This window comes from Rhincodon typus, chromosome 2 (assembly GCF_021869965.1).
Source record: "Rhincodon typus isolate 14 chromosome 2, sRhiTyp1.1, whole genome shotgun sequence".
Taxonomy (NCBI): domain Eukaryota; kingdom Metazoa; phylum Chordata; class Chondrichthyes; order Orectolobiformes; family Rhincodontidae; genus Rhincodon; species Rhincodon typus.
This window is the reverse complement of record NC_063333.1, coordinates 16299699-16312945: the sequence shown is the minus strand read 5'-3', so window position 1 is coordinate 16312945 and position 13247 is coordinate 16299699. Positions and strand designations below refer to the sequence as shown.

The window sequence follows — 13247 nt, the reverse complement described above, 5'->3', positions numbered from 1 at the left end:
GAATGCAGTCTGATGTCAAGGGCTGTCACTCTCACTTCACCTCTGGAATTCAGCTCTTCATGTTTGAACCAAGGCTGTAATGAGGTCAGGAGCTGAATGGCCCTGGCGGACCCCAAACTGGGCATCACTGAGTGGGTTATTGCTGAACAGGTGCTGCTTGATGGCACTGTTGATGGCACCTTCCATCACTTTACTGATGGTCAAGAGTAAACTGATGGGGCGGTAATTGGCCGGGTTGGATTTGTCCTGCTTTTTAAGTAGAAATCATTCCTGGCAATTTTCCACATTGTTGGGTAGATGTCAATGTTGTAACTGTACTGGAGCAGCTTGGCTAGGGGAGCGGCAAGTTGTGGAGCATGTCTTTAGTACTATTGTTGGAATGCTGTCAGGACCCGTAACCTTTGCAGTATCCAATGTCTCCAACTGTTTCTTGATATCCCACGGAGTGAATTGAATTGGCTGAAGACTAGCTTCTGTGCTGCTAAGTACCACAGGAGGAGGCTGAGATGGATGGTCTACTTGGCACTTCTGGCTGAAGGTTGTTACAAATGCATCAGCCTTAGCTTTTGCACTGATGTGCTGGGCTCCCCTATCATTGAGGATGGGGATTGTCCACCACCATTCATGACTGGATGTGGCAGGGCTGCAGAGCTTAATCTGATCCATTGGTCATGGGATTACTTAGCTCTGTCTATCACTTGCCGCTTATGCTGTTTGGCATGCAAGTTATCCTGTTTTGTAGTTTCACCAGATTGATACTTCATTTTCAGGTATGCCTGAGCTGCTTCGGGCATGTCCTCCTGCACTCTCAAATGAACCATGGTTGATCGCCTGGCTTGATGATAATGGTTGAGTGGAGGTTATGCCAGGCCATGAGTTTACAGATTGAGCTGGAGTATAATTCTGCTGCTGTTGATGGCCCATGGCATCTCATGGATGCTCAGTCTTGAGTTGTTAGATCTGTTCAAAATCTGTCCCATTTAGTGCAGTAACGGTGTTACACAACATAATGGAGGTTATTTTCAATGTGAAGGTGGGACTTCGACTCCACAAGGACTGAGCGGTGATTGCTCTTACCGATACTGTCTTGGACAGATGGAACTGCAGCTGGCAGATTAGTAAGGATGAGGTCAAGTATGTTTTCCCCTCTTGTTGGTTCCCTCACCACCTGCTACAGAGCCAGTCTAGCAGCCATGTCCTTTAGGACCTGATCAGCTCGAACAGTAGTACTGCTGCCAGCCAGGCTTGGTGATGGACACTGAAGTCTCCCATCCAGAGTACATGTTGTGCCTTTGCCATCCTCAGTGCTTCCTTCAGATGGTGTTTGACATGGAGGACCACAGAGTCATCAACCAGGGGAGGATGGTACAATATAATCAGTAGGAGGTTTCCTTGCCCTGTTTTTGAGCTGATGCAATGAGACTTTGTTGGAATCAAAATTAATGTCGCAGACCTCAGTCTCTCCCGCAGCTCTCCCCTCCACAGCATTCCAGCTCCTAGCCCATGGCTATGGGTACCAGTAATCCCTGTCTCCTTGTGAGCGATATGGAACATTCCTTGTTCTTGTCCTACTCGGACCACCTACCCACAACTCTTTCTCCGAATACACTGATGTCCGTGGTGCTACTTCCTACTGTCATTCTGAATTGGAAAAATTAATCAATTTATGCTTCCAATTTCCACCCTGTTCTTAGTTGTACCTAGTCCATCTCTTGACTCTTTCCTTCCCTCCCTCAATACTTTGGTTTCCATTTCTGAGGATGGGGTGTCCACGAACATTCATTACAAGCTGAATGACTCCCACAGTTACCTCAAATACACCTCCTCACACCTTGCTTCCTGCAAGGAATCCATTCTATTCTTTGCACAGGGCCCCTGACTTGTCCTGAACCTGCTTACCAAGAACTACTCTTCTGGTGATAGTTCAAAGCCTGCCATTCAACACACAGGGCTTAACATACATAATTTATTAGTGACTTCCCGTCTTCTGTGAACGTTTCAAATGTGTTCAAGAACTTCGATATTATTCTTAGGGCTAAAATGATTGAAAGGTATGGAGAGAAAGTGCGAACAGAATACTGAGTTGGATGATCAGTCATGACCATATGGAACAGCCAAACAGGCTCAAAGGGCCGAATGGCCTATTCCTACTTTTTAAACTTCCCATTCCTTAGCCCACAGGATGTCAGCTGGTAGATCCTGATCACTTAGATTGCTCTGTATTGGGTAGCGAGACGCAAGGTGGGCAGCAGGTGGGTTGAAAACAGGATATTTTTGTCATTAAAATATTTTTATCATGAAATACCTCCACTTTATCGCAAATTGCCTTCATTTATAAAAAGTCCAATTCAAATCCAACATGTCATTAAGAGCCATAAATTGTAATTCGCATCAGTCCATAGCATGCATTGTTCTCGATTTCAATTTACACCTCAGCTGTGATATATCTGATCTTGTGCTATTGAAAGAGGAAGCTGCACATTACCGTCTCACAAGCTTGTGTTGTGCCTGTTATTGAGCCTGCTTCGGTCTGAAACTAACTCAGAGATCAAATAGTCTCAGCCCTACCACAGCAGCAAATCAGCTGCTTATGGGAAATAATAGGAGTTTGTTACTTACCAAGTGTGTAAATTACACAGGGTGTAGTAGGCTGTGAAAGAATGCCGATGAGTCTGGAAAGAAAAACAAGGAGACGCATTAATGTATGATGTGCATTAGGTAACAATGTTTAGGTCCCTCTGTTCCATTCTCTGCATTCAGTATAACAAAGTTACCACAGATAACAAAACGGCCAGAGAGATTAACTTGAAACCTAACATATAAATCAACATTAGATTAATTCTTGAGTGAATGGTTTCCATATCACTCACAGTGCAACCCCTGTTCTGTGACTGTTTTATTATCAAATAGTTTGAGATAAAACTAAATTTACTTTTTGCTATGTCTTTCAGATTTTTGACACAAATGTTTTCATTTTCAGAGTACGTCTGCAATCTGGCCTGCTGCTATGGGCAAGTTGAGTTGACAAGATTAGAAAACATTTATGGAGAAGGTCCTTAAATCCCGCAAGACCCTTCAATCTCTTCATCAGATTCTCCCCTTTTTGAGTAGTTCCAAGGTTAGCATGTAGAAGATCAATACCAGGGTTAACGGCAGAACCAGGGGTCGCAGGGGTAAGGATACAGAGCAGGTTACTTAGGACTGAGCTGAGGAGAAATGACCTTCTCCCAGAGAGTGGTGAGCCTGTGGAATTCTCTGCCACAGAGAGCAGTTGAGGCAAAACATTGAATGTTTTCAAGAACGAATTAGATATAGTATTTTTTGGATAAAGAAATCAAAGAGTATGGGGAGAAAGCAGAAATAGGGGATTGAGTTGGATGATCATCCATGATCATATAAATTGGTAAAGCAGGCTTGAGGGGCTGAATGGTCTACTCTTGTTCCTACTTTCTATGTTTCTAAATTAATACTAAATATTGATGACTGTGTGTAAATAACTTACCGATTTGTTAAACTTTCGCCTTTTCTTATTTTAAGGCTCAGCATTCTTCCTCACCTCATGGTTTAACCTTAGAATATGGCTTTCCCAGTTAATGTACATATAAACATATAAATTGGGAGCAAAATGAGCATTTCGATCTCTCAAACCTGCCCTATCACTTCGTAAAAGCTCGGCTGATCCTATTGTACCCTTCACCTCCAATTACCCCCCCGGAACCTTTTTGCCTTCCTGCCTGACCTCAAGGATCTATCCTCATCTGTCTTAAGAATATTAAAACACTCTGCTTCCCCCATCATTTCAGCAATGGTGTTCCAAAGGCTTGGAGACCTCGGAGAGAGAAAAAAATAATTCTCCTCACTTTTGCCTTCGACGGGAACCTCTCATTTTTAAACACTGACCTCTCATTCTAGATTCTGCTACAAGAAGAAACATCTTTCCTACATCCACCCTGTCAAGACACCTCAGAACCATGTAGGTTTCAATCTTGCTGCCTCCAATGGATTTCAGCACAGCCTGCCCAATCTATCCTCATAAGACAACCCAGCCATTCCACATATTAGTCTAGAATGATACATGCATTAGGAGACTATTCAGCCCGTCTTGTCATAAGTATGTTTTCTTCAAGACTGTAAAATGCAAAATGCATTTATATGGCACCTATCGTGGCATGAGAATGTTGCAAAGGAACTCGGAGCCAATTAATACATTTTTGGAGTGCACTGTTGTGGTTCAGGGATATGTGGCAGCCAATTTGGAAACTCCAACAGCAGTATGGTTATTCCTCACAGAATTAGTTTTAGTGATGTGGGTTTGAAAGGTAAAAACTAGCCAGGCAACCAGAAAATATAGCCCCTGTTTTTATTTGAAATAGTGCTAGGGGATCTTTCATGTCAACCTGAGAAGGTGGATGGGACTTTAGCTCAATGTCTCATCCGAAAGTAGGCAACACTCCTTCGCACCTACACTGAGTGTCACTGTGCATTATGACTGCAAGTCCCTCAGGTGCATCTTATGCCCATCGCCCCCTTTCCAGCAGACAGAGGACAAACTGTTCTGACCCAAGCAGTTACAGACAAGAGTCAGTCATTGTAGGTTTGAGCCTGTCCTGGAGGTTTAAAGGTGGGAAGTGGTATTCCACTGATAGTAGAGTTCAAGTTCACCATTAACAAGTCCAAGGATGTGCAGGTTATGTGGAATGGGCCTGGTAAATTGCCCTGTAGTGTCTAGAGATGTCCAGACCAGTTGATTAGCCATAGTAAGTGCAGGGTTATGGGGAGAGAGTAAGGGGCTAGGTCTTGGTGGGTTGCTCTCCAGAGGGTTGGTGCAGATTCGATGGGCAGAATGGCCTCTTTCCATACTGTAGCTGTTCGAACATGAATATTTTTAGAATTAGAATTAGAATTAGAATTAGAATCCCTACAGTGTGGAAACAGGCCCTTCGGCCCAACAAGTCCACACCGAACCTCAGAGCATCCCACCCAGATCCATCCCCCTATGACCCACCTAATATACACCCTCTACCTCCCTGAACACTATCGGCAATTTAGCATGGCCAATCCGCCTAACCTGCACATCTTTGGACTGTGGGAGGAAACTGGAGCACCCGGAGAAAACCCACGCAGACACAGGGAGAATGTGCAAACTCCACACAGACAGTCGCCCAAGGCTGGAATCGAACCCAGGTCCCTGGCGCTGTGAGGCAGCAGTGCTAACACCATTTGGGTTCAGGAACTGAAAATACACTTTCAAAACTTGCACAAAATGGTCAGGAACTGTGGTAACAAAATGCAGGAAGATATTAATAAACATGCGGAATTGACGTGCAATTCACAAACAAGCTTCAATGTCGACAGAAACTGCTGAGCAAACACAGTATCTGTGGATAAGAAGCAAAGTCAATGTCTCGAGTCCAGGGACTCTTCGTGAGAAGTGGTCTCCAAACGGCTCTCTAACTGACCACCGAGACTCCCATCTCTTTTCGAAGTTTCAGTCCTGCACGTACGCCGGCGCTACAGCTGGTTTGTGTAGACTACCTGGGACACGAGGAGGATGGGAGCACATTTTCTCCTCCATTCACCCAGCAGAAAAGTCACAAGCCCCAAATTGTTAGAAAGTATAATCAACGAAAACGAGAAATGCACCATCTGGAGCTTCCTATGCTACACCAGGCAGGATCAGTAAAAATAGCAATCAGGGATGTCACAATCAGTCGAAGATTTCTAGCAAAAAATACCCCACTTCCAACACACTGCCGTGCAAAAGTGTGACACACAGACCGCCAGATGCTGAATGATGTTACCATGGATGCCACATTGCTGCAATTACTGGCTAATTTGAAAATAAATTCTACTCGCTATATTTGGTCATCTCAACGCTGGGCATCCTTCCAGCGTTTTTAATGAATGCAGAACTTAAACAATATTTGAACAGGAACTGGGGGAATTAAGGAGTGAGAGTTACCAATGATTCTCAGTTGCAATTACAGCTTCTCCTGCTGTAACCTAGATTAAGAGGCAGTGGTGACCATTCTGATGGAAGGTTATAGACCTGAAACATTAACTCAATTTCTCTCTCCACAGCAGCTTCCAGATCTGCAAATGGATTGCCAGCATTTTTCATTTTTACTTCTTAATTCCTTCATCAACAGTTTTATTTTGTTTTTAAGAAGGACTTGACATCACAGAAATAAAAAAAAAACAAGAAATGGCTGAAGGCATCAGATGCTGCAAAGGCAATGGGCCCTGACAACATTCCAGCAATAGTACTAAAGACTTGTGTTCCAGAACTTGCTGCTCCCCTAGCTAAGCTACAGACACAATGGTTGCATCTATGCAGAACTGCGGAAAATTGCTTAGATATGTCCTGTATACAAAAAGCAAGACAAACCCAACCTGGAAAATTACTGCCACATCAGTTTATCCTCTATCATTTGTAAAATGATGGAAGGGCTGGTCAACAATATATTTAAGCTGCACTTACTTATCAATCACTTGCTTGTTGACACTCACAGGTGCCACTCAGTTCCTGAAGTCATTACAGTTTTATGATTGCAGCTCATGTTATGACTGGACAAGTCAATCCCAGAATGAAACCTGGGTTGATGGATCATATTTTGTTTTGTTTTAGTATTAAAGAAATGGTCTCTTATTGGAACATAAACACATAATACTGAAGATTTTGTTTTCACAATAGAACAGAAATTTATTATCAAATGAACAGAAGATAAAACAGAATAAACAAAACCTTCAAGAGATAACAAGGTGTAGAGCTGGATGAACACAGCAGGCCAAGCAGCATCAAAGGAGCAGGAAGGCTGACGTTTTGGGCCTAGACCCTTCTTCAGAAATGGGTGAGGCGAAAGGGGTTCTGAAATAAATAGGGAGAGAGAGGGAGGTGGATAGAAGATGGATAGAGGAGCAGATAGGTGGAGAGGAGACAGACAGGTCAAAGAGGCGGGGATGGAGCCAGTAAAGGTGAGTGTAGGTGGGGAGTTAGGGAGGAGATAGGTCAGTCCAGGGAGGACGGACAGGTCAAGGGGGCAGGATGAGGTTAGTAGGTAGGAGATGGGGGTGGGGCTTGAGGTGGAAGGAGGGGATAGGTGGGAGGAAGGACAGGTTAGGGAGGTGGGGACGAGCTGGGCTGGTTTTGGGATGTGGTAGGAGGAGGGGAGATTTAATTCGAAGATCTATAAACACATGATATAAATATAAACCAAAAGAACTGTGGATGCTGCAAATCAGGAACAAAAACAAAGTTGCTGGAAAAGCTCAGCAGGTCTGGCAGTATCTGTAGAGGAGAAAACAGAGTTAACGTTTCTTCTCTAAAGAAGGGTCCAGACCCGAAATGTCAGTTTTCCTGCTCCTCTGATGCTACTTAGCCTACTGTGTTCATCCAGCTCTACACCTTGTTATCGCAGATTCTCCAGCATCAGCAGTTCCTACTATCTCCTGCTTAGATGTACTCAGCTTTAAGTAATCTCTTCAGGGTTTAACACCTCTCATCTAGGACTAACACTAGCTCTTTAATCCCCTGTAACCCAGTTTACGATAAATCCTTCTCTTCTCAGGAGCAAATGGTCTATATAACCATGCAATTCTGAGGAATTCACTAATTGCTCCATTCAAAGTAAAAGCTCAGACCCAAAAGTTTCCCTCTCTAGGCTGTGGATGTTTCCTTTATACTTAAAATGAAGTTCCAGAGATCTCTAACAAATCTTAAGGCCTCATTATTTACCTTGCTGGTTTGCAAAACAATCTGAAATAAACTAAAGTCTATTAAAACCTACTCACTATAAAGCCAGACCTCAAAACTGTTTAAAAAGAACTCACTATTGGATACTTGGAATTTAGATATTACTTTCAGACATGCAGAAAACCGACTGGTTACTAATATATATATAATCAAACATATATAGTTCCAAATTAATTCATTGAGCATTGCTGGCTAGGCCAACATTTAATTCCCTTCTCAAATTGCCCTAACTTCATTTTAGAGGGCTGCTCAGAGGTAGTAGACTTGAAATTACACATAGGCCAGACCAAGTAAGGGTGTCAGGTTTCCTTCCTGAAAGAACAGTAGTGAATCTGGTGGGTTTTCATGATAATTGACGGTGATTACATTCTAGCCATTAGGTTAGTTTTGTATTCTAATTGTTTATTGAATGTAATTTTCACCATCCATGATGGTGGGACATATCACACAGTTTACATGACACCTTGGTTCAGAGATGAACAAAACAGCTGAATTCCAGCAGTGAGACTGACAGCCCTTGACTTCAAGGCCACGTTGAATGGAGTGTGGCATCAAGGGGCCTGAGCACAACTCAAGTCAATGAGAATCAGAAGGAACTTTCCACTGATACAGGAAGATATTTGTGGTTGTTGGAGATCAGGCATCTCAGCTCCAGGACATCTCTGAAGGAGTTCCTCAGAGGAGTCTCCTAGTTGCAAACATCTTCAGCTGCTTTCGTGAATGACCTACCCCCAAGTCATAAGACCAGAAGTGGGGCTGTTTTCTAATGATTTGTTCAGCACTCTTCACATACTGAAGCAGTCCTAATCAAATGCTACAGAACCTGGACCCTAGGGGAGGCAATGGCCTAGTGGTATTATTGCTGGACTGTTAATCCAGAGACCCAGGTAACGTTCTGGGGACCTGGGTTCAAATCCCACCATAGCAGATGGTGGAATTTGAATTCAATAAAAATATCTGGAATTAAGAATTTAATTATGACTGTGAACCCATCGTTGATTGTCAGAAAACCCATCTGGTTTGCTGATGTCCTTTAGGGAAGAAAACTGCCATCCTTACCTGGTCTGGCCTACATGTGACTCCAGACCCACAGCAATGTGGTTGACTCATGACTGCCCTCTGGGCAATTAGGGATGGACAATAAATGCTGCTGAGCCAGTGACACCCTCATCCTGTTAATGAATAAAGAAAACAAAAATCTAGCCTTGGTCTAAACAGTGGCAACTAATACTCGTGCCAAGCAATGGCTATCTTCAACAAGAGAGAATCTAACTATTACCCCTGAAACTTAGTGACTTAACATTGATGAACAACCCACTATCAACAGCCTGGGGTTACCATTGACAGGAAACTGAGAAGGATTGGCCACAACTGGAACTCTACCAAAACTTTTAAAACCAAGAATGAAATATTTTTGTTGCATAGGGTTATAAGAAATATAGTAACAGAGTGGGTAAAATACAGCTAAAATATAGATCAGCTGTAATCTAACTGAATGGTTGAAAAGGCTTGAGGAGCTGAATAAACCATAAGGCCATTGGATGTATGAGCAGAAGTGGGCCATACATTCTCATTCAATGCGATCGTGGCTAATCTGATATCCTGAACTCCTCTTTCCTGCTTTTTCACCATAATCCTTCAATATCTCAACCTTGAATATACTTAATGACCCAGCCTCAGCAGCCTTTAATGGTAACGAATTATGCAGATTCAGACAGGACATTCTTCCTCGTCTACTATCTTAATTGTGTCCCGTTACTCTGAGCTTCATAGATCATAGATCATAGATTCTCTACAGTGTGGAAACAGGCCTTCAGCCCAACAAGTCCATACTGACCCTCACAGCATCCCACCCAGACCCATCACCCTATAACACACCTCATCTACACATCCCTGAACACTACGGACAATTTAGCATGGCCAATCCACCTATCCTGCACATCTTTAGACTGTGGGAGGAAACCGGAACACTTGGAGGAAACCCACGCAGACACGGGGAGAATGCGCAAGCTCCACACAGACAGTCACCTGAGGGTGGAATCGAACCCGGGTCCCTGGCACTGTGAGGCAGCAGTGCTAACCACTGAGCCACTGTACCGCCCCCTCATGGGGGAGGGAGAGTGTGGAGGTCGGCCTGGTTACCATGGAAACCGGGCGCCAATGGCTGCGCGCTTGGAGGCATTGATTCAAATTGGGTAGAATTCCAATTTGGAACCGCCCCTGAGTGAGTCCCATGAGGATGGGGGGGAGGAGGGGCAGAAGGCGGGTGTGTGCTACCTACCCATCTGAGGTAGGTAGGTCTTATTCCCTCTGATCCTAGAATGCCCACAAGGGGAAACAACCTTTCCGCATCTACCTTGTCAAATCCCTACGAATCTTATATGTATCAATAATGTTACCTTTCTTTCTTCTAAATTCAGATGAGAACAGACCCACACTATTCTACCTCTCTGTATAAGACAGACCCTCCATATCTGGCATCAGTCTAGAGGGTCTTTTCTTGGCTGTCTCCAATGTCAGTTTATTTTTCCTAAGATAGGGGCCCAAAACTATTCACAGTTCTCCAAGTGTGGTCTGTAAGCTGAATTGTCTACCGTATTTGAACGTTCACAGAATCATAGAATCCCTACAGTGAGGAAGTAGGCCGTTTGGCCATCAAATCCAAACAGCATTCCACCCAGACCCACCCCCCCCATACCAGCCCTGTAATCTTCCATCTCCCGTGGCTGACCCACCTAGCCTGTACATCCCTGGATACTGTGCGGCAACTTAGCATGACCAACCCACCTACCCTGGACTGTGGGAGGAAACCAAAGTGCCCGAAGGAAACCCATGCAGACACAGGGAGAATGTGCAAACTCTACACAGTCAGTTGCCCAAGGGTGGGATTGAACCTGGGTCCTGAGCACTGTGAGGTAGCAGTGCTAACCACTGAGCCATCGTGCTGGCCCAAAGTCCTAACTGTGGAAAAGTGAGAAGGTGAGCTTTTCTGCTGCAAAGTGGGTAACACGGCTGCTTCTGAGTGAGAACCTCCGTGGTCAAATCTCACTCCAAGATCTGATTGAAGGTGCATTCATGACATGCCCAAACTGGCAAATCCTTCCAATACAGTACACCTTATGGCTGGTGCTAAGAGTTGAAGAGTTTCCTGGTCAGCGAGAACTGTGATTGCCAAATTAAAACCAAGATGTTTGCCATGAGCTGTGAACTGTGGCAAGCACCCTCCTCAATTTCAGGGATTACAAGAAAAAGTGAAAACTTATACCAAAAACTAGTCGACCATAACCTAATAATAATGAAACCCGTTCAGGGAATGTTAATTTTGCTTCTTGCAACCATTGTAAGTTTTCACTGTGAATTCATTCAAAGAAGGAAGAACAGTTTACTGAGCAATGTGACGCACGTGGTATGCAATTTATTACAGCAGTGCACAGAACATATTTTTGTTCTCAAGAAGCATCTATAAGGAGCAGTTTGAAAAGGATTAATGGAATCTTGCCAGTCCTTCTTTGAGCAAAGTAACTGTGCACTCTCAATGCTTCAAGTTATCATTGTTGGTCATAATGTGTTGTGTATAGGACCTTAATGCCTTGTAAATACACTAATGCACAAGGATCTCTGGCAATGTTGTAATGACATCAATTATAACCACTTGTAGCAATTAGACTCTGATAATCCACAACATAAAAAGAAAATTGAAAATTATACAGCACATAGAGTGCCTAGGAAGAATGTAACAATGTCAGGAAATGTTCCAGCCAGCTGTTAGCTGACTGCTAGCAGGGCTGATGGGATCCACATTTGTCTGAAATTTCATGTGTTGCCTGTGCACAATTTTCCACATCAGTTTCACTTATAATAATATGCGGACCTACCGCTTGCCAAGAATATTTCACCAATGGAAAATGCATTTGTTGCATAGCACATAAGACCATAAGATCATAAAATGTAGATGCAGAAGTCGGCCATTCAGCCCATCGAGTTTGCCCCACCATTCAATGAGACCATGGCAGATCTGATAACCCTCAACTCCATTTTCCTGCCTTAGTCACAACCTAGCATAGCTCTAATGGGTTTAGGTTCAGCTTCATTAAATTCACTCTGATTATGCAAAATGCAGTTTCAACTAAATGGAAATTATTAATATTGACTGTCTGACGATGGAAAAAGGAATATGACATCACCGACAGTCATGTCCTCATAGGCATGAGGACAGTCTTGTGATATTGGAAGTAATTGCCAGTTTTGGAACTGTATCTTAGTCATCCAGGTTGAAGCCGAAACTATTACTTTCTATGATGAAATAACTATACTTGATCCCGTACAGCTATTTTCCATTGGTTCAAATAATTTTATTAGGATTCTTTTTGTATTGCATTCAAAACAATTGGTATAGAGGGTAGATGAGTATGGTTAATGACTTTCACATCAGTGATTTTGAGAACTGAGTTACTTGCAATAATTAATTATTATGATTCTGTGTTCTGATGATTTGATTAAGCAGGTGAGGAATTATATTACATTTTGTTTATTTGGAGTTAGTTGTAAACTTTTTCTGCAAGGAAGGAAGGTATATGGCCCTGGTCTAAAATAAGGTTTATGGGGTTCTTTTAATTCACTCGTGGGACGTGGGCGTTGCTGGCCGGCCAGTGTTTATTGCCCGTCCCTATTTGCCCTGGAGAATGTGGTGGTGAGCTGTCTTCTTGAACCGCTGTAGTCCACCTGCTCTGGATAGACCACAATGCCCTTAGGGAGGGAAATCCAGAATATTGACCCAGAAACAGCGAAGAAACGATGATATGTTTCCAAGTCACGATGGTGAATGGCTTGGAGGGAAACTTGCAGGTGGTGGTGTTCCTATGTATTTGCTGCCTGTGTCCTTCCAGATAGAAGTGATCATGGGTTTTCGAAGATGCTGTCTGAGGATCTTTGGTGAATTTCTGCAGTTCATGTTGAGTGGTGGAGGAAGTGAATGCTTGTGGATGTGGTACCAATCAAGTGGGCTGCTTTGTCCTGTATGGTGTCAAGCTTCTTGAGTGTTGCACATATTCAGACAAGCAGGGAGTATTCTATCATACTCTTGACATGTGCCTTGTAGATGGCGGACAGGTTTTGGGGAGTCAGAAGTGAGTTACTGCAGTATTCCTAGACTCTGACTTGTTCTTGTAGACATTGTGTTTATGTGGCAAGTCCAGTTGAGTTTCCAGCTTATGGTTCCTTTTATGGTTCAGGCTTATGTAAGATTAGTTTAGTAAATGTGAGAATGTTTTGAGGCAAAACTCTTTAATTTAGAGAAATGTTTTAAGTTGGTTCAGGTTTGTAAGTTAATGTATGTCTAATGCCTCATTCCTAGCTCTGACTTCAATAATCGTGAAGTGCTTTGAGAGGCTGGTCATGACCCATATCCACTCCAGTCTCCCAACCTGCCTCGATCTGCCTACTCACTTTGCCTACTGACATAACAGATCCACAGAGGATGCCATATACCTAGCCC

General features: G+C 43.4%; 1 protein-coding gene across 1 annotated transcript in view; it reads right to left on the bottom strand.

Annotated features, from left to right (window-relative positions):
* Window positions 1-13247, bottom strand: part of dpp6a (dipeptidyl-peptidase 6a) — a 656996-nt gene that overhangs the window by 252139 nt on the left and 391610 nt on the right. Inside the window, exon 6 of the mRNA XM_048605902.1 lies at window positions 2620-2672. Coding sequence (XP_048461859.1) covers window positions 2620-2672 — 53 coding nt within the window. The remainder of the gene's footprint in view (window positions 1-2619; window positions 2673-13247) is intronic.